Raw genomic sequence first — 24,051 nt, 5'->3', positions numbered from 1 at the left:
TATTATTTTTGGCGGAATATTAATATTAAAAAATTTTTTAGTTTCGTTATGCTCGTTATTTATGTCCAAAAAAATTGTGTATTAATTTTTAATGTGTGAATTTTAATTGTTTCAATTTTTTATTTTTATTTGTTAATTCAATTTTATGTACTAATGACTATTGTGGAACAAAAAAAATTACTGCATTTTATAAAAAATAAGGTATATATATTTTGATGTTAGTATTTTATATTTAAATTAATGTTTGTTATTATATAGCACTGATGAAGTTCTTAAATAAAGAACGAAATATTTGCCAACATTTTTAAATAAATGCGTTTAATTGTTCGGGTCTGTAAGCTGATAAGAATCTAAATACAAGCAAATTTCTTTCAGGAAATGATACAGGAAATAAAACCTTCTGGGCTTTGAACAAGTATTTTAGGCTTAAACGTAAACCGGTAGTGCCGCCTATTTATGTAGCTACCGGCATGGCTTTCTTAGACATAGCCAATGCTGAGGTCTTTGCAGATTCTTTGGAGCTGCAATTTCAGCCCAATACTGATAGTGAGTATAATTCCCTGGAAGAAGCAAATATTGCTGAAGAGGCTGCTAATCTTAGGAACCTAACGCCAGATGAAAGCATCTCACAGTGTTCCAGAGATGAGGTTAACTGTATTATTTCGAGTCTAAAGGCCAGATCGGCACCCGGATATGACAATATCAGTAACAAATGCCTACGTTATCTTTCAGAACATGCAATCCAATGCATCGTTAACATCATCAATTGCATGCTTAGGCTTCGCGAATTTCCAAAGGCCTGGAAGATGGCCTCAGTCGTAGTGTTTCCTAAACCGGACAAGAATCCTTCATTTCCGCAGAACTGGCGTCCTATCAGTCTGCTCCCAGCTATGGGGAAATTGGCTGAACGAGTAATCCTGACTAGGCTTAAAACAGCGGTGAATGCCCTAAATATACTTCCTGATGATCAATTCAGGTTTAGGGATAATCTCTCCACGGAACTACAACTAGCCAGAACCGCGCACCTGATACAAACCGCTCTAAGTAAACAGGAATCAACCGGGATGATTATATTTGATATAGCCAAAGCTTTTGACAAAGTCTGGCATGATGGTCAAATCGGCCCGTTTTGGGATCCCTAGTAGTTTGACTAAAATCATTGGTAGCTTGCTGCAAGAAAGGTCCTTCCGTACTAAAATTAACAGCACTCTTTCGTCAATAGTAGCAGGTGTACCTCAAGGGTTGCCTTTGTCTCCCACATTGTTTAATGTATATACGGCAGACATCCCCACCTTTGGTCCCACGTCGATGGCGCTTTACGCAGACGACACGTGCTTGATCTACTCGGATCGGAATGCCATAAATGTAAGCAACACTTTACAGAGAAATATAGACCTTATGGTGGAATACTTCCATAAATGGAAGATTAAAATTAATAATGACAAAACCAAGGCTATATTCATAACTCGAAAAAGAAGACAGCATCCTCCAAGAGTGAGCGTTTGTGACACGGAGATACGGTGGGAGGATAACATAAAATATCTGGGGGTCACTTTTGACAAACGGTTCAATTGGCTTAAACATTTGAAATACAAACGGAATAGCTGCTCTAAGATTCAACATTTATTAAAGCCGCTATTTAATAATTATCACTTCAACTTTAAAAACAGAAAGTTACTTTATACGCAAGTAATTAGACCAGCACTACTGTATGGATGTGTTACATATAGCAAAGCCTCAAATACTACCTTAAAGCAATTACAGATAGCTCAAAACATGGCTTTAAGAAAACTGTTTAAAATTCCATGGTATATTAGATCAACAGACATACATAGAGATCTTAAGATTGACTCAGTGAAAAAATATATCAGAGACAGAGCTCTAAAATTATTCACTAAAGTTGATACGCTACTTAACCCCGCCGTAACAATCCTCAAGTCAACTAAACTCAACTAAAAGACAAATAAATGATATGATTTTTATAGCCTAGTTAAAGCCTAGTGTGAGGTAGAGATAAGCCCCACAGCCATTATAGAGTAAAAGTACGTAATAGCACTAACTCAAGAAGAAGAAGAAGAAGAATAAAAACAAGTAATACATTTCAAAATTTTGACATATCTATACATATTAATTTTAATATATATGACTTATAATATATTAATAATATAAGAATATTGATTTATGTATGTATAAAATGAGTTGACTTGATAGGTTTGAAGTGAAGCAGCGCAAACGTAATTTTTTAAGCTTTTTTTGGATAAGTTAGGTAAGCCAAAAAATATAAAAGTATACAGCAATTTTAATTTATTATACAAATCGTGAAACCTGAAAAGGTGCAATCAATTGGAAAAATGTTGAACAAGACATTATTTAATGTATGATCACTACAATTGTGTCTTGTTTGTGAAGCAACCAATCAATTCGAATATAAGCGAACACAAAATATTTTGCTTTGGCAGAACCACATACAAAAACTCTAATAAATTTCAGTGCCAAACAAAATAATAGCTTCTCGTAACATACATGCCTACGAAGTTGGCCTAAAAAGAACTACTATTTTTGAAATTGAAAATTTAAATTATTTTATAAATGATTTCTGACAAAATATAATACAGTCCACTTACATATGTATGCGGATTGCCTACAATAAAATGAGTAACACAAGTAGTAGCAAACTAATGCTATGTTCAGACAGTCAAATTTTCTTAATTTCGAAAGTATTCATACCGCCACAAATTAAGGAAATCATATGTTTTTTGTTTACAAATCGAATTTTAAAAAGTAAATACTCCAAACATTATTTGTATCTGGAAAAGTTTAAAAGTTGATTATTATAAAAGTTAATTATCACTCGGATACCTTTTTTGGGTATCGCAGATAGAAGTGAAAATGGCCATGAAAAAAATGATGAGTTTTTGTGCAATTTCGCTAATAAAATTTTATTGATAATTAAAATTGAAACTTTTTTCACACACAATAAATAATAATATCCTAAGCTTTAAACAAAAATCAAAAATGATCATTTTTGAATAAATAGTAAAAAAAATATGAAGGTTTATTTTTTGCACAAAGTTGTGTTGCTATATACATAATATGTATATATGTATAGTTTAATAGGAGTAAAAAGTTTTTTTTAACGATAATAAAAGTTTTTATATAAAAATTTTGTATGGTGGGTGGGAGTGTCAGTGGGCGGAAAACCATAAAAAAATTTTGAAATCTAGATAATAATGTAAGTTTTTTGGACACCAAAATTCAGCATTCAACCTATCATAGTTTTTGAGTAGTTTTGGGACATCACTAAATGCCCCATGTTTGGGCAAAAATTTCGAGAGGTTCCGGTAGGCCGATTGGGCTCAAATTAGATTTAAATCAGGAAAATTTTATATCAATATCTGTACTGGTTCCGAAAATATCGAATTTTGACCGACTAATTTTGTGTTCTGTCACACTGTGCATCGTTTCACCTAAATTAATGTCATTTGCCTTTATTTCGTTCTAATCCTAAAACTGAATTTTGTATGGAAAATATAACTTAATTTCGCTGAAATGAAGTTGAAATTAAGATCTTTGCGAAATTAAGGTGTATTTAAACATAGTAATAGATAGTTATTTTTAATAATATATATAACTTATTAATATGTTTGTTGGTGAAGGCTTTACTATATAGTAGCAATAAGCACCATGTTGTTCAATAATTAATTATGCTTCATATTTTAATAAACAGATTATATTTTGAAATGTATATATTTAGTTATGATTGTTTTTTTGCGATCTCTTTTTATTGAAATGAGATGCGAAATAAGAAGAAATAAGAATTTGCATTAGAAATTGTTTTTTAAAGGAATTTACAATTCTCATCAGTTTTTAAATTTCAATATTTCAGATTTTTTGAGTTGTAAAGATAATTGATTAATTTTTAAAATAGTTTAAGTGATTGAAACTGTTGATATGTAAATACAAAAATTAACCGAAAATCAAAAAAAATTTGAAATATTCATCGAACTTTTTAAATTCTATTTTATGGTCTTTGTCATGAAATTTCATTAAAAAACTGTTATTTTTAAAATTGTTATTCGTATGTTATATTATGCTAAAAATTAATTTAACCTCTCCCTTATGGGCTACGTGTACGTACTAAATTTTTGTGAATTTAAATTTCGATAAATAAATCACAAAAATTATTATGTTTTATATTAAATTTAAACTAACTTTTACATCTCTCTTATAATTCAAAACGTTTAAGGACTAACTTTAAGTTAAATTCAGTTTTTATAAATTTACTATTATAAATATTTATTTTTATATTTATTTCGAGATAATTTTATTTTTGGAAGTACTTTTTAGATTTCATTATTCTTGTGTCAGAACCTTTAGTTATCGGGAGGTGAGCTTCGTTACTGTTATGAGTTCATAACCATTTTCATGGTTATTTTCATGGACATGCCCTTAGTATATTACCTAATGACAATACCCGGACACGGTAAAAACTAACTACCAGAACTACTCCAAAAATTTTTTTGGCTGTTTTAATTATTATAATTAGTAGTGTTATTCTTCAATATTATTTAATACTAATATTACAATGACAATGACAATAGCCATAAACGATACACATGTATATATGTATGTGAAAATATACACAAGCTCCACTCTGATAAGCCTACAGTTTTATCGAAACGTGTCATTGCAAGCCACTCTGAGTATTGGACTTTTTTTTTTTTTCAAATATCTATGGATATTAGTAAGCTTTTATGATATTTTTTATGACATTTATGTAATCTAATTAAAATTTGGCATGGCACAATTTCAACCCTTGGTATTTGCAGTCTCAAAAAGTATTTACAAATTATTAAATGTAACGAAAAATTCTAAGACTATTGATGATGTGTGTTTGGCAATATTCGAAACTGCTGTATGATTCAATTAAATAAAATAAAATGAATTTTTGTTGTTATAGTTCACTACTGTTTGAAAAACCTCATTTTATATCTTATTTATTTATTTATTTATTCAAGTATATTTATTTATTTGTATATATGTATTAATTTATTTATGGGGGTAATGTATGCCATTACCAGATTATAATCTGTAACAGTCACGACTGCTCTAAGGTGCGGAGGTGTACGGCGCACATCCTAACATAATTTGCAAATTGTCAAATAATATATATAAATTTATTCAATATCTTTACATCAAGAATTAATATTGTTTATTACATTTTCATATATATATTTTTAAATATTAAAGTTTTAGCAAAAACAATTAAATATGTTATAATTGTCTATGAAAACTTGATTAATTTGCTTCTCTTAGCTATTATAGTCTGTAGTTGTTCTCATAAGTTTGCAGCTCACATCGCAAAACATTTCTATCATATTTCTTTCCCCTTTAAGTCTTTCCCCTTTAAGCAATTGCATTCATAAATTGTATGAGAGTATTTTCTGTTCTATTCAAATATCAACTACATGGATAACAATTCAACATGTTGACTTGCCGAAGCGGTTAGATGTGCGGCTAAAGTTTGCAGGCCACATCACCATACATTTCTTTCAAATTTCGTCTCTCCCCTTTTAGCTGTTACTCAGCGAATAATTACCACTTTGTGTGCGGAGTAGCTAGTCGCACATTAATATGTTGCAAGTGTGTCGATTGTGTTTGATCACTGTATAAGCATGTATGGTTCTAAGTACAAAATTTTTTGTTTGAAAAAAGTTGGTTTGATGTTATAAGATATATATGTGAAAAGTTGTATTTATTATATATTGATATAATATTAAACTTATATATGAATTATTTATTTTATTTGTTTAATATGTTATTTTGTTAATGAATTATTAAATGTAATATTATGAATATATTGTTGCCTAATGTAATATAGTTATTATTAATAAAACATCTTATATATTTCAATTTATCATTTTTAATTTAAGTGGTATATGTAAAAACAACATTGTACGCGTCGCACTAGTCTGTAGGGTTAAGTAGGGCTAGATGTGCAAGTGTATAATCTTACAGGTTGTGTAGTCTTCTTCAATCTTCTTGGTTGTGTGGTTTTTATGGCAAAGATTTCTATCACGCCAGACTTTGAACGGTTCAACTTATTTGTGTTGAATTTTTGGATAAATATCTGCTCTGGCGATGGTAACGATTCTTTGTATATATTTGATGTTAGTTTTTACTTTAGCACTCTATATTTTAATGCCATATCTTCGAATCAAAATACTTATTGTTTTGTAAATGATCAACTTATTTGGTTTCTTATCAAGTTTTTTAATATTATTTTTGGTTCAAGTCGACTAGATATAATTTGGACATTTTAGATAGCAGACTTATGGGTCTGTAACTCGTGGCTTCAGTTTGGCCTTTAAGTGGTTTGGGTACTGTAATGTGTACATATATATCAAGCAACCCGAAAGAGAGAACATTTAATTAAGCATTTGTATCCCACACTGTTGAAGTATTTTTGCAACTTGTAATATATGTATGTTTTGAGTAGGCAAATATATTTATGAACATTAAATAAACACATAAATTTCATATGTATATGCTGCGACGCTGTGTACAACTAAGTTAGTTATAGGTTTGAACACATAAATAAAGACACTTCAAACAACTCGAATTCTTTGATTTTATTTGATTTTTAAATGCTAAAATTAAATATTTTAGTTTTAAATTTCAAATAATTTAAAATGACAAAAAAAATAATTTTTTTTTTAAAAAGGGACATTAAATTATCAAAATCGCTTTAGAATCGCCTATATTATTACAAATCGCCTATTATATTATTATAAACAAAATAAATTGAAACTGATAAAAGTAAATACATAAATTGCAGAAAAGCAACGATGGCGCCGCTATTAAATATATGCGGTAGAAATACATAAATGTAATCATTGAATATTATCGATTAACGCCATATCAATCAATAATTGTGGAAGAAAATTATAATAAGCAGCAGGACCATAACCTATAACGATAACAGAAAAACCAACGGAAAAAATTGGAGCACTTTAAGTTAAAGAAGAAACACTTAACTAAAATACCAGTGACACAATAACCTCCAAAACGGCGCGAATACGTAAGCATCTACGAAAATCTCGGCGTGTTACAGATGAATAAAAAATGGATATTCTATATTTCCTTTTTAGGAAAATACAGCATCTTTAAACGCTACTCTCCATTAGTTTAGTAAAAATATAAGTTTATAAGATTATGTCTTTATAAATATTTATTTAATAAATGTTAAGTCTAACCAATTACAATTATACTATAATTATAATGCATTATATAATTAAATTATATTTATATTATATTTTCCTGTATATCATATTTTATGTCTCGTATTCCCTATATTGTTCCGTAACTTGTTATATCAGTATATGTTTGCAACATAGCACATTACATTTATTTATTTATGCATACAATAATAGAGACAAAATTACAATTATAATTACAAAGCGCAGAAAATAAAATAAAGTAAAGATAATTGTTCTCATACGAGTACTTGAAAGGCAACATGGGCAACCTCCAGCCAAGGATAAAAAAGCCACAGACTCAATAATCAATGAAGAATAGACAAATGAAATTCAATCTGATCCTACAACACACCTAATAATTATAATTGCATTATTGGCAATTAACTTAGTTATTAACCTATATTATATACATGGAAAGGTATTAAAAAATAACTATATAAAAACAATTTCTGCTAGTGTAGATAAAATTGATTTATGTTAAAATATATATTATATGTAAATAAATAAAATTTGGATCACAAAATTTATTACATATGAAATTGAACTATTGAAATTAGATGGAAGATGAATTTTCAACCAACTGAATGGAAACTCTGAATTTACACAGTTTTCTTGATGGTTTATCAATAAATCTTACTATGGCTTAATTACGAAGCATTGGCGGCAAACCTTATAAAAACCAACTTTAAAGATAATGCTACACCATTCATAACTACAGAAACTACTGAACAAGACTTATGTTATTAAATAATCTAAAAAAGTTCAAGTTTAATGATCGGAGTTATATCGAAGTTATATGAAAGATAACTTCGTAACCGATTCACTATAGAGAATCTTTACTTACAAACTTTATAAAGTTATTACCAGGTCAAACATCAAGGAAAAAGATTAAGTAATAAATAAATATATCCGCGTTCAGCAATAAAACAGTAAAAAGCCCCAAACATGCAAGACGTCATTAATTACACTGCGTTTAGAAAAAATCCAAAATTAAAGATGACTGTAAAAAAACTACATATGGATATTAGAAAAGATATAAAATCAGGGTTTGAATTGCTGTTGCTAATTGCATTGCTTGCATAATTGCTAACGCATTGCATATGAAAATGAAATAAAAATATGCATTAGCAACAGCAAAAAACGAAAACTGGTTTCATTTTGATTGCTTGCTAATAGTCAATTTTACATTTTTGACTATTATGCATTTGGAATATATGCAACTTGCTTGCTTATGCGTTAGTTGCTTGTGTTTTGCTATTAGCAAATGTGTATGGATTTCTTTTTTTGTTTTTGTTTTAAGGGAATGTGTACGCATTATTTCTTTGTCAATTATGATGTGTGCGTACAATTTGTATGCAATTAATATAATTTTATTTGTAATTAGATTATGCCTAAACTTATGTTTATTTTAATTATTAAATTTCTGATATATATGATATATATATATATATATAGATAGATATATATATATATATTAATTATTAACTATTAATTAATATATAAATAAATATATATATATATATATATATATATATATATATATTATATTATATATATACAGTGGCTCACAGCTTATTTCGTGCAAGCAATATTTTTGTAGATTTAGTCGTGAAAATCCAAAATTTTGTTCCAAATAAAAAATTTTAAATATGCAACTTTAAAGAATGTTTAGTTCTTATTATAAAACAAAAAAAAAATTTAGCAAAAATATCAATATTCAAGAAGTTAAGTGAACAAAAACAAACATACACCAAATTCTGACCTCACAGCTTATTTCGTGCAATACATTTTTTTTTAGAAAATTAATCATTTTTGGCATAAAAAAGTGAATTTTAGTATTTAGTGGAATAGTCCTTTTGTTTAATTACTGCCTCCAACCCTGAACGCATTGAAATAACTAATTTTTGAGTATATTCCACTGATATTTTTTGACATTCCAATTTTAAAGCTATAAATGTTATGTTTTCTTATGTTAGGTTCCAGAATATGCCATAAATTTGCTATGACACTAAAGTCAGGTGATTGGGGAGGTGTTTGGATGATGTGTGACCAATTCCCAACAAGCCAAGTCTGCACAAGACCCGACTTGTGCTTCAGATCGTTATCCTGGTAAAAACAGAAATTGTTAATTATGCCTAAATATTTGGCATTTTTATGCAAATTTTGCTTTAATATATTAAGATACACTTCCTTATCCATTGTTGATTCTATAAATTGTAGATTACCTACTCCTGCCGCTGATTTACACCCCAATACTATCACATGCTTGCCACCGTGTTTAACTGTGCCATATAAATTTTCTTTTTGGAGCTTAGTATGTGATATATTTGGCGTATTTTTAATAGTATTTCACATATGATATACCATCTGAAGCGTAGAGATCAAATTTACTCTAATTGACAAAAAATACTGCGTTTCAGAAAGAACTATTCTTGTACAGGTGGTGTTTGGTAAACTGCATGCGAAACCGTCGGCAGGCATATGATAGTATTGGGGTGTAAATCAGCGGCAGGAGTAGGTAATCTACAATTTATAGAATCAACAATGGATAAGGAAGTGTATCTTAATATATTAAAGCAAAATTTGCATAAAAGTGCCGAATATTTAGGCATAATTAACAATTTCTGTTTTTACCAGGATAACGATCTGAAGCACAAGTCGGGTCTTGTGCAGACTTGGCTTGTTGGGAATTGGTCACACATCATCCAAACACCTCCCCAATCACCTGACTTTAGTGTCATAGCAAATTTATGGCATATTCTGGAACCTAACATAAGAAAACATAACATTTATAGCAAGGAAAGTATGAAAGCTGCTTTAAAATTGGAATGTCAAAAAATATCAGTGGAATATACTCAAAAATTAGTTATTTCAATGCGTTCAGGGTTGGAGGCAGTAATTAAACAAAAGGACTATTCCACTAAATACTAAAATTCACTTTTTTATGCCAAAAATGATTAATTTTCTAAAAAAAAATGTATTGCACGAAATAAGCTGTGAGGTCAGAATTTGGTGTATGTTTGTTTTTGTTCACTTAACTTCTTGAATATTGATATTTTTGCTAAATTTTTTTTTTGTTTTATAATAAGAACTAAACATTCTTTAAAGTTGCATATTTAAAATTTTTTATTTTGAACAAAATTTTGGATTTTCACGACTAAATCTACAAAAATATTGCTTGCACGAAATAAGCTGTGAGCCACTGTATATATATAAAAATATAAAAATATAAAAAAATATAATATATATAAATAATTTTGTATTAAAATTAAAATATAACTTAATATTTAAAACAGTTTAAAAAGTGAAATTTTTTATTTTATTTAAAAAACGTTTTTATAAACTAATGTGTTTAATAAACGACCTACGCCCGGTAAAAAACATAAAAACTTTGTTATCAATTATGATAAAAAATTTTAATTTGATGTTATTATTCTTCTAAATTTAAGTCCCATTCAGGAGGTTGAAACAACGGCATATCATCAATAGCATGGTCCAAAAATTGCGGATTTAGTTTAACCATGAGAATGTTTTCTAAAGTTTCATGATTAAGACGATTCCGTTGATCAGATAATATCAATTTTAGTGACGAAAAAGCACGCTCGATGGTAACCTTAAATGTAAATGACATTAATTTGATTATTCATATTATGTTGCGCCCTCAGTAAAGTTTCAAGTATTTCAAGCGGCGGTAATATCAATCCTCTTTTATACAGCACAGGTATGGGGATTAGATGAATTTAACGAAGTAGAAATGCTTCAAAGGTACTTCATAAAAAGAATATTCAAGTTATCACAAAACACGCCCAACTATATGCTGCATTTAGAAACAGGATTGTCAACTTTATATATAGAGACGCTAAAACTACATTTTAAATATATAAATAACGTTATGAATCTGAGTGACAATAGACTCCTTAAAATTCTGGCAAGTTTCCTCGCAAATACGAAGACAGGTTTTGTTGAAAAATGGCAATCACTTGCTAATACGCATGATGAGGTATTGTTGCTCGAAAATAGAGAAGTAATGCGTTCGTGGCAAAAAAATATATTGATATAAATTATGGCGAATGAAAGAGCTAAATTTACATTGGCAGCAAGGGCAAGTGATTATAGACATGCTTACAAAAGGTTGGAACATGAATTACGCGATCGGAATTATTTTAAGGATGATTATACTATTAGAACTATCAGCTAGATTTTTAAAACTTGGGGCGAACTCCTTAAGTTAAACTATAGACCATATGTGCATGTAAATTCAACACATTGTTCATTGTGTAATTTAGACCAGCTAGAGGACATAATACCCTTTATTGGATTATGTCCTATTCTGAAAGAAATGCGCTACAAATTCTAAAGGAAGCACACAGTGGCGTCGCTAGGCGTCAGCGATGTCGGCGACCGCCAACGGCCTCGCACCCACAGGGGCCTCGCAAAAAGATACCGACTGTGGATTCTAAACACTTAATAAATATTTTGAACAATTTGGTTTGATAATGGTATTAACCAAATTTGAAATATTTCCGAATGTTTATATAGTAACCAGATTCAAATTCATAGTTCCAGTCAGTATAGCTTCGACGGAAAGAAGCTTCTCAAATTTAAAATTGAATAAGACGTACTAGAAAAGTATGATGATCCAAGAGAGACTACCATTTGAAATTCTATAATCTGAAGCGAAAATAGCTGGCGCAAATTATGAAAAATTGAGTGAAGCTAAAAGTAGGAAAATTAAATTATTTTAATTTGTATTTATTTTAATTTGATTAGCAATAAAACTTTCAATCATGCTTTGTCATATTAGTGAATATAACTCATTTACTTTTACAACTGGATTATAAAGAGGACCTCATAATTCTAATGTCGCCGACGTCCAGAGTTGGTCTAGCTCCGCCACTGGAAGTACACTCTTACAGAGGAGGAAATAATAGAGGCATTAAACGGGGAAAACTGGACCGCACTCTCTGGCTATGTTAAAGATGCAATTAATTACGGACATAGAATAACATATGAAAATTTTTAGTTTTAAATAAAATAGTATAAGAACAAGAAAAATATTTAGAATTCTACTTTAATATACTGTAAAATATACTTTAGTTAACTTTAGAACACTTCATTATTAGTTAATTAGTTTGTTGGCAGACGGCATTTGGACCATGCCTTTAGTTCAATAAGTAACAATATTTGATTGTGTAAATATTTTGTAATTTATTTATTAGTAACATAAATTAACGTGTAAGATTAGTTTTAAGATTGAAATATTACACTGATTTTGAACTAAAATAAAAAAATACTATTACTACTACTACTACTACTACACTAGTTTACAAATAATTAAAAGTTTTGATTTCAAAAGACGAGACTTATAGTTCTTATGGGGAAATTTTCTGTACAACTTGAAAATCACAACGATTTTTTTTCCTGTGTTCCGTTTTTGAGTTATTTGCAAAAAACCGTTATTTAAACGTTATTTAAAAACCTTTAATTTAAAATGCACATCAAAACAGTATTATGTAAAATTGTACAAATTTTATTTAAAAATTAGAAATGAATATTATTAAATATTAATATATTGTATTTTATATAAAAGTTTGACGTCGAACGTGGACAATTTGCTTCACTGTATAATGTTTTTTTAATTATTATACAGTTTTTTGGTGTCCATATACATTTATATTAGACATTTAAAATTTATTCATACTTAGTTTGATTTGTTCAAAAAGTTTGTTCAAAAAGTCTCTAAAATCGTAAAACGATTGCGGGTAATAAGTGTTGTTTATCTCATTGCAAGAGATCCAAAATTTTCTCGATTTAAAACTATTTAAATTTCGCATGGACAACATTTAAATATAAAACTTCATAGAATGGAAAAATCTGATTTGAGACAAATAAATTCGTATTGTGTTTTTACACTACAATTCATAACAATATCAAACAGGTAATTTTGTTTTTGTTTTATATTATTAAATTCAAAAAATTATCAAATGTACACAATTTTGATTTCGTCACTGAATTCCTATTTGATCGCCTGAACATTTTACAGCGAACAAACATACAAACATGCGTATAATGTAATACAGAGGATTGCATTGAATGTCTGATTGAAAACGTATACAGAAGGGCTTTTGTCATCCTTATTCGACTCACATATAGGTTTGAACTGAACATCATTCCAGTTATGACTCGATCGAACATTGTTGCATGAGGTTGGGTGGATTTATTATAAATCCACCAGCAAAATAAAGTGGGTATTTCGTTTGTATGAGCGTGGCGCTTCTTTGTAGTCTAGATTTGTTGCTTAAACTTTAATTTCTCTAAAGCATTACTTATTTACATTTTGCAAGAAGATTCTTAGCTCATTGGTTATTTGAATTTAAAGACCCTGCAGTCGCGTACTATTTCAGAAGCGTCGAAACCTGATGTAGGGGACTCAAAGACATCACTTTTACTGGACTTCATCTTCTTCCATTTCTCCAACTTTTTCTTTTAAATACTAGAAATTTCTTTAACCAGTACCTATTGCTAATTTCTTGCTTATTTTTTGAAAAAAGCAGTTTTTTACCACACCTTAGACTGTATATGTAGAACTTCGCATTAGTGTTGCGGCTCACACTATGAACAATTTTCATTTGTTTCATCATCGACATAATTACCAAGATTTTGTTTGCAGTTAATTAGATTTAAAATAGTTTTACATTTTATCATATTAAAATGTTTCAATATTTTTTATTTGTATATGGGACTACTTACCCAACTATTACAGCACCAGAGTTTGTAAAAATTAATTGTATCACGTTATTTCTTGTTTAAGATTGGAGAATAAACGCAACATGTATAAACATAACTTCAATCAATACAAAGAGAAACTTCGAATAGGGACACTGTATTCTTCAAAAAGAAGGTACATCAATACAGCTGGTTATTGTCCTCAAGAAATACAAGGCAGACATTACCAGTCTCCAAAAGACCACATTGTAATATCTACTATAACTGTCATGCAACAAAGCACGAATTTGGAGTTGGATCTGCGGTAAGCTGAGAAACCGAAGGCTACCAAAAAATCAAATGCCAGACAAATGGTTATATGCTCTGTGGTAATCACAGCATAGATGAAAATGATAATCTGTTGATATGTGTCAAAGGCTTGCTTAATATTTGACGGTATCACTTTTCGAACCTACTGAATGGTGGTAGTAGTGTTGTGACGCAAAGCGAAACTCATCTCGAATTTTCAATCGTTGACGATATAATAATCGTTCCGTCCTATAACTGTTATAAAGTTAAAAGAACTATAACGCTTTGAATAAATAAATAAAGATAAAGCTATCTAAATTCATGCAACTTGTTGGAGTTTAAGTGTACTTTGTCCAATCCAGTTGATCCTTCAAACTGCGCCAATTATTAGGGGACTAGTCTTTTCAATATCGTATGAGGTTCCATCAAACCTACTATGTGAAAAATTGAAGATAATCGCCATTTAACTGATTGGATCAAATTAGTGTAGCTTCAGATCTTGCAAACTAACCCTAAACCAGATACCCCAAAAAATCAGAGTGACACATTTAATCTTTTTGTCGATTTCAGAACCGTTTTTGGCACTGCGACTGAAAGCATTCCTTATGTCGCTATGTTTGAATTTGGTATTCCAACAAAACTTAAACGGCTATGCAAAATGACGTTGAGCATCATCACCATACAAATAGGGTGACTCCTTTTCGTATGATTTCTTTAATCAAATGTTGGAAACGATAATCCGAGCAGTAGATTTAAACGATACTGGTACAATATCTTACAAAAGTATAATACTGTTTGCATATGTCGACGGAATTGATATCGTTCGAATTAACACTCGCGCCGTCATCGCAGCTTTTCCAACTTATAAAAACAAGCGAAGCAAATGGATCTTTTAGTAATCAAAAAAAAAAAACAAAGCAATTCCTGTTAACAAACAAATGACCTTACTGTTTAGGATTCACGTTACTGTTGACAACTAAAAGTTTGAAGTTGTGAAACCCTTTTTTTTTTTAGAAACCAGCTTAAACACTAAAAATGACTTCAGCCGAGAGATTCAACAAAGAATCACTCTTGCCAACAGATGCTACTTCTGGTATATAGCCCGAAGTGTTTTGGCTAGTTAAGCAATTGAGAAATTAAGCATATAAATCACGCACTACAAGTCTCTTATCATGCCTGTCCTGATGTATGGTGCTGTATGGAAGCTTGGACAATTACCAATAGTGATAGAGAAAATTTTTTTTGGAGGATCTATGGTTTCTTATGTGTTGGCAACAAGTATTGAATTAAATTGAACAATGAGCTCTATGAACAAATGAGCAGCAATATATTCTCAAAATGTATTTTAAGTCGACTTGAGTTCTGACTGACCGCTGCTTTGGCAAACTTACATTAAAGTGCTATAGTATTTGTTCAATATTATTTTCAGAACAATATAGTAAGTTCTATAGAAAATGCTTTGTCGCTTATTTGTTAATAAACGTCCTTTGCCATAGAATTTTACCTTTGAACCTTAGTAAACCTTTATATGTATACATCTAATGTAATTATGAGTAGCAATAGAGATCCTCATGTTATATACACGGCCTTATGGAGTTATATACAGTGTTAGACTGTGGATAAACTACAGGACTCTACATTATTTTTTAAATATTTGTATATAGTTGCCTTTTAAAAGTATGTAATACAAAGGAAGTCATATTAATTGGTACACAATCTTTGGCTGATTCCTTTCAGTTCAAATATCCTTTGGTATTAAGACAAACATTACTTGCCTTCAGTTAGAAAAAACATTTTTTAGGTTTAAGGGCATACTTAAAATTTCCATCAATCAATACAGCATATAATGTGTTGTTAACTGTAACCTTTAGGAATGATCTTTAGATTGACAATTTTTTGTTGGTAACTATATCCTCCATGCGAAGTAGTGGCTCATAAGGTCACCGCTAAGTAGAACAAGTTCCATTTTTATTCTGACTAAATCCTAGAAAGTAAGTCTCAGAAAAGGTTTTCAAAATTAAAATTTAAATTTTAAGCAAATATGCAAGAGAGTTCTATTGGTTTATTAATTAGAATCTTCTTTCTGTGTAACGTTCTTTTCCATAATTAGCACATATTAGATTTTGGTGTACTGCTAATCTTTTAAGTTTATTTAATGGAGACAACTTTATATTTCTGTACAATAGCCAGTTTAAATCTCAAAATTTATTTCTAATTTTATTTTGTTTAATTAATCAATTGTCTCCGCGAGGTTTTGTGTCAAATGTTATTTTAAGATACTTTCTGATAGAATAAGTTTTTATTTATTTTATTTTTACACGTGTATCGTTTCTTCTTTATTATCTTATATTCCCCATTTTTTGAATCATGAGGGTGTATTGATGAAGCATATCTATCGTAACATTTACGACTGACGCTTACGTCTTTCTTCTATGCTTACAGAACTGTATTGTCTACATAATGGTCGCAATAATTATTGGAATTGATTACCATGGAGTTTCCACTGTATGTTCAAAATATAGAAGAGGCCAAAGTATACAGCTTAAAGGTACTTCTGCCGCCATTGGAAAGATAATTGAGCGTCAGTCACATTTATCAGTAAAGTATATTTCATCAGATAACTTCCTAACTACTGCTGGAAACTTAATGAAAAGTCTCTTAAGAAATTTTTCTTTAACTAGATCGTAATCTAGTCCAGTCTTTTTGTTATTTAATTGCTAAATTTTTATTATAATTTAAATTGGGGCAGTCATTTTATCATCATATGGTTGGTATCTTTATAATTTCTGTCCTTAGTTTTTTGTTACCCATGTTATTTTTTATTTATTTCTAAGATGGATTTCATAGATGAACGTATTTCTGTCAAACCTTGTTTTTTGATACTATTAGTTGTTTTTCTGCAAAGTGTCCGACTTTGTTTGTATAGTTGTAAATTATCTGTGGATTGCTATTCAACTACAAATTGGGTATACAAATGTGTGTACTATGAGGTTTTTTGCTGGCCAGAATGATGGTAAACACCGTCTCAAGCGTCTTTAAGTTTAATAATCGCACCGTTGAGAAAATTCAGTGAGTTTGATCATTGCACTCTTAGACTCTACAACAGTGAACCACTTCTACTGAGTCAAAATGTGGCAACTAACTTTCACGTGTACAATGAACTTTTAAACAATCATTTATTCAAAGCTGATGCACACGAAAATTCCTTTTCCGCACTATGAGTTAGAAGTAGGCACACTAGAGCTGAATTATTTCAGGTTATTATGAAATGCATCTGTGCGTCGTTGATATATTTTCAGTAGCTCAAACAATCATAATGATAATCCTTTAGCCAGACAATCTCAAGAATATTACTACAGACTTTTATGGTACATGCTTCAGTTTGGAATACTAAGTTTCTTGTGCCTGAAAAGATAGTTGTTCGGTTTTTTGGTTGTAGATTTCCGTCATCTAACCCCCTTTACTTTTGCCATCTGTGTATCAGACAATATCGTAAATAATTGTATTTATTCTAATTGTATTTAATTACATAATTGTATTTATCTAGTTGTAATTTATATGCATTTTAAAGTCTGCAGATGTTTTTAATTTGCCCAACAAGGATATATATTTCTTATTAATCAGTCGTCCTTTATGTTGATAATGATCAGTTTAAAGGAGTTCGCATAAAAGTGGATTTCCAGACTCTTTTGACGAAGCTCATGCCATTCCATTATTGCTATTTTCAATGTTTACAGTACGTTCATACTGAGTTGGGCAGTAGAAGAATAATTTGGGACTTATTCCACTTTCACCTACCTTTTGAGGATAAATTGTTAGTTATTGGTGGTATCGTCTCGAAAGTTGCTTCGATACTTACTCAAATAAGACTCCTGAGGTCATTTGTAAAGCCAGCATAGTGGTTTCTGCATCGGTAAAAATTTATAAACGATCTAACGAGTTTTGCAATAGAGTTGGTCAGCTCGTACGAGGCCCCATGTTTAGGTAGGCCATTTCTACTACTGGACAGCTTCTGATATTCAGAAATTCCGATTACGACTGATCATAAGGCACCTAGCTAAATTGACTGCCTGCACGAGTAGCCATAAACTTTAGTTTAGACTATATAGGAAAATACAAAAGTGGGCTCGGGATAGAGATAATAGGGAAAGAATGGATAGATAGATGGGATGCGAGTTGACAGAATTTAGTTTGTTGCTCTACTACGGTTTGACTAGCATGGTCTTTCAGAAACCTAAGAAATTTACTAGATGGAATGAGTTAAGATCCATCAGTATAGCTCGTTGTGTCATTGTCATAAGCCCGCGCTCACGTTAATGTGTTTTTCACACGGGAGAATTCATTGTAATATTTTGCGAATCACAAACCGTTTGAGAATCTGATATATTCAGTGATATTCCTACTAGACCCATTACATAACATGACTATTTCTTATCTTATTTTGTTAAAATTTTTTTTATTTCTTACGCTCTTATTTTGATGAATGTGAAATCATTATTCAGAACGTCCCCTAATCTCGCCAAAGGAACTAGATATGTGTTGTCATTTACAAAACTCACTGAGCCGTAATTTGCTTTGGGTTGTCCAATTTCTTGATCTTTCACGCAGCTGCGCCAATATCATGGTTTTCCACCCGTATTAGCTATGAATCCATTAAAGGTGGGGAATTTCGGCTGGTATCCAAGCACGAGCTCTTGATTAGCAACTAATCTGCTGCTTAACAAAATTCTCGAACCTACATCTGGTCCACTAATTTTAAAGGTAATGATACGATATAATCAACACAGCATTGATCTATTAACTTTACATGTCAATGCATTTATCAATAATGGCCTAGAAAGCTCTTAAGGATATCAGAGTAGACATCTGTAAGTTTCAATCTGTAAGGCTGTATATTTCAAGCATAATAATTCCCTCATGGTTGTTCTCATTGAAATTATATGCCCCTATAGTTCAGTTAAGATCTAAGAACTTCAGACGTTATCAAAGTAGGTTTGTATTTTTTCAGCAGTCTAGCTGCCACTGTACGCATTTCACACATTTTTCTTCAGAGTCTGATAGTGGGAACAAAACAGAGCTTGGATTATCAGAATGTCTTCTGTTGCCTCAAGCAGAGACAATAGGTATCTAATTATGACAGTAATCAAGATCCGTATGCGATTTGCTCATATTTGCCTAAACTTTTTCTTATATAGAGTTTACTTCTTAGATGTGGGCAGTAAAAAGTTGATCTGGTTAGATATCTAGTATTCGCCCAGCAGCCGGTAATACGGCCAGAAGAGTCCTATTGTACCAATTTTACTATTGATTACACAAAGCCCTTTAAAGCTTTATGAACAAAGTCCAGAACTAAATCTAGAGAAGAACTCTATCTGTTCTGGTGACAGAGATTTCATATGAAACAAGTTTCTTCTATGCGGTATTAAAGCTAGACAGTCACAAATAATATGCATGGTAGTTTCTTCATCTTCGAGGCATAATCTGCATTCCGAATTAGCAGATAATCATGGTTTAATAAGATGTTATTTAGAGATCAAGATTTAGAAATCAAGGTTTTATTATAACATTAAGTCGCCGAAGATGTGCGTTTAAAAAAAACTAGCGTAATGCCTTTTATCTCAGCGGCACGTGGTAACTAACACTATAGACAACAGGTTTTGTCAAAGTATCTAATAAGTAGAAAAACTTTAAGGAAATTCGGTTTAAAAATGATTCAAAGCTGAAAGTCCTGGCTCCTATGTTGTGACCAGAAATTTCTGTGAATATACTTTTATAGTTACAGATTTCAAGTAATAAGAACGATAGAAAAATACATTTCCAGTCATACGTCTTTACAAGTACAGTGTAAAATTAAAATTGCAACGTAAGCTTCAGTAAGATATAAAAAAGTTTAAAACGTTTATATTCCATTAAACTAAGTAAAAATGTGTGCTTGGTTTCTTTTTTAAAACCTACCGGAACCCTTCTACTTAAGTTACTGCGGCGTAAAAACAATATTTATTGATCAACCCGTAGGTTGGGAAATTATCCATGTCACCTCAGAATTAGGATAGGATAACTAAACTTCTGTTTTAAGCTTATTTAATTGTACTTTGCCAAACTTAACCAAACTACATATTCTTTCCAAATATACATATTGTTGTAACATATTATAATTTCTATTAAATAGTATTCGGTTGTGAATTACTTTTCAACATTTTTGTATTTTTACTTTTATTTTCAGACTCGTTTGTTAGAAGATGCTTCCCTTCTATGTAACTCGTGGTCCGCCCGACAGAACGTAAGTTTTTGCTAAAAATAAGTCTTATGTAATCCCGAATGATTAAAGAACGCTCAGATAACAAAAATTTTTCAATTTATTAGTGAAACTTTTATTTAATACCCATCCCATGTAACATTCACACTATTGAAATCAATACAATAATAGTATCTGTTGTTTTATATATTAGATTTCATTATTTTTTAAATTTTAAATAAATCAGTGACAAAAAAAACTTTTGTGTGCATATTAAGGTTGAATGATATTTCTACAAAAATTATAGTACTGGCAGCACGCAACAATAATTGTAACCTTGATTGCGTTATTCAAGCCAATGCTTTGGTCATTGCCGTCTGAGAAAAGGAAAAATTGACAAAAAGTATATAATTCAAACAATGTTGCAGCTGTGCTTCGTTCGACTTGAGAGTGCAAATTCAATGCATAAAATAAAAGTAAATAAAATGTTAATGTTTTTCAATAATAAAACAGCAAAAAACAAAAATAAATTTGGATTGTTATTATTAACACATGTGCATTGTAAAAATAATTTTTTGTAAAAGACGTCTTTAAAAATATAATGGTTATTGAAAGTTATAAAGTATAATTTCACAATTCGAGCAATTTACTTATATAAAGATTAAATTATTAAATTGTTTATTGACCATATAACTGCATTCCGAAGCCACCCCATACCCAATTTTAAAATTTTTTTGAAGCTTTGGATATTCAACTGTATATCAAGCTTCATCTCTGTTGTGTTTTTAGTTTCAGTTTCTGTGTATCAATTTCGTACTCATATACAGCACAGTGCAATAATAAACATTTTTTTCGTTTTTTTATTTTAATTTAAAACAATGAAATACGTTAAAAGTTTAAAGTAAAAAAGAAACTTTGAAGCATTTTAATATGCATAATTATTTACATTGAGTGTTTCGTGCATCGTCACGTTTTAAAAATTGGTGTTAAAACAAGTAAAAAGCGAATAAAATCTAATATATACTACATAAATAAAGAAAGTAGTGCTAAACTTAAATATACATTTGGATTAACTATGTATTGAATGTGTGAAAGACATCACATAGATCGTTTATGTATACTTTGCGTGACTCTACGGCTCTTGGTTTAAGATGTTCCCTTTCTTCTGATTTGGTTTCTAGACAGGTTTTTATGATACTAGTATTTCTGAATCAAGAGCTGCCTGTATTATTTTGCCCAATTTATTTCTCTTGAATATTTTGATAAGCTGCCAATACCAGATTTTTTACAGTTCTTCAAAAACAGTTTTCCTAGAGTTATAGCCATGCCCCTTGACAATGCTAAACACCTATACCGAAATAATAGCTTAATAATAGGTAATCCACAACAACGTGACAAGGTGTTTCTGTTGTGACATTTCTTTGCAAAACGCTGTACCGACGAAAATTTATTCCAAATTTCCGCCAACATAAATATACACTAAAAATACCACTTAAAGATCCATTAAACAGCATCGCCCTCTCTCATCAAATTTTTCAACCATTTTTTAAACACGCCTCATAATAAACAATAAAATAAACAAGAACATAAAATCATACATGCATTTCAACGATGTTTTCGCTTTCATCCTTTATGCGCGTACATAAGTTAATACCAACAATATTTTCCGTTAATAAATAACATTTCTTGCGAAATATTTCTTATTAATTGCACTAATTTTTGCAACAACGAGTTCGTTGACATGCATTTCCTGTTTTCGTTGGTTATTCATGTTATTCACCTGACCGATTAAAAGTGCTGACGCCCTGTCTGCATTATTTGGTCACGTTGAATTTAAAGGTGATGATCAATGTTTGATGATAAGTAAAAACTGTAGAATAAGTTAGTTGTAAATTAACAATACGAAAATAAAGACATAGTCTTTAAAAATAAAATATAAAGGAATAAGAAGACATAGTCTTCCCTAATTTTTATTTATAAAATTATAATACGGAATAAGAAGACATAATCTTCCCGGTTATGTTAAAAGTAATAAACCAATAAAACATAATTTTTTTTAAACATAAAATAAAGTGTTTTATTAAGTTATATATAATACATGAGCATTTTTTTATCTCATTTTTTTGTAAAATGCGAAATTTGTTCGAGTAAAAGTAAAATTTGAAATTTTAAAAAATGCGTTGACGAAAATCAAAAAATTTTGATATTACTTCAAACACGCTCGTGTTTTTACGTATACAGTCGGATTTTGTCGGCATGCAAAATTTCATTTATTTTGAGAAGTGGAAGCGTAAACATCGTTTAAATGCACGCATGATTTATAGTTAGCAGACGATGTTTTGCAACAATGAATGAATTGTATCTTTTATTTTAAATGTTACATATTTGTATTTTCTACCTAGGTAAAATTGCTAAAATACTAATAACCTTGGGCTAACAAAAATAATAACCAAACATTAAATTACAATGAATATTTTATTTTAAATATTAATTGCATTGTGCACCTACGAAAAATGTATTACTAAAACACTTCAAACAAAAGATTTAAAATATTAAAATAAATAATAAAATATTATATATGAAAATACACATATAAATTAAAATTATAAAAATAAATATTTCAACATTTTTCGTTACGAAATTAAGCATAGCAGCCGATGTTGACACTTCAGCGATTGCTTTAATACTGATGAGTGAACAAATTTTGCTTTGTTTGCTGGAGGCGTGTTTAAAAAATTGTTGAAAAATTTGGTGTGTAATGGCGAGAGACGACTTCGTGCGTTATTAGCGGGCGATGCTGTCTAACGGCCACATGAACTAATAAAACAAAAAAATATAACACCGAACTAAAAGAAACACATCACAACACAGGTCTTTATTTTTTCACATCACTTTCTTCTACATTTTAACACAAAAAATGATATAATCATTCACTAAATACAAATGTTGAAAATATCTGGAATAAAAATTGTTTAATAAATATTTAATATTTTTATTACAAAATACTTACCATAATCCACTCCCGCACGTAAATAATTGCAGCATGCACTTCCAGTTTATCCAAGTGATCTGCAATTATATCTAAAAGAAATATAGAAATATAATTGAAAAAAAATAAATAATACACTAACCTTATTTATTTATTAATTATGTTTATTTATTTTTAAGCACTATACAATATTTATTTTGTTATAAAAAAATAAAATAAATATTAAATTAAACAAGAGAAAATAGCGAAACAAAAATTTTCATAGAATTCGCCGTAAAGAAAGGCCTACAAAACAAAAAGAAAGAAAGCTGAAAGTGCAGCTTAAAACATCGCACGCAAAATGGTAGAAAAATTGCAAACGGCAAAATAAACAAAAATAGCTGTAGACCAAAATGATATGCTACACAAAAGCTCGGTCAGTTTAATATTAAAGATGGCGCATTTTGTAAAAAGATAGATCATTAGTTTGGGCGGAATTACGTCAAATTGGTGGAGTGTTTGATCATTCGTCTTGGTGGTATTACGCTAAATTTAATAAAAAGATATATATATGC

At 30.0% G+C, this 24,051-nt stretch overlaps 1 protein-coding gene across 1 annotated transcript in view; it reads left to right on the top strand.

The window, feature by feature from the left end:
* The window catches only part of LOC119665067 (inhibitory POU protein-like), a 30,205-nt gene extending 9,637 nt beyond the window's left edge, over window positions 1-20,568 (top strand). Inside the window, exon 2 of the mRNA XM_038074390.1 lies at window positions 20,497-20,568. Within this exon, the coding sequence (XP_037930318.1) occupies window positions 20,497-20,568 (72 nt within the window). The remainder of the gene's footprint in view (window positions 1-20,496) is intronic.
* Window positions 20,569-24,051: the final 3,483 nt, after the last annotated feature.

This window comes from Teleopsis dalmanni, chromosome 1 (assembly GCF_002237135.1).
Source record: "Teleopsis dalmanni isolate 2A chromosome 1, ASM223713v2, whole genome shotgun sequence".
NCBI lineage: Eukaryota > Metazoa > Arthropoda > Insecta > Diptera > Diopsidae > Teleopsis > Teleopsis dalmanni.
Note: the sequence above shows the minus strand (reverse complement) of the source record. Positions and strands in the feature narration are given on the sequence as shown.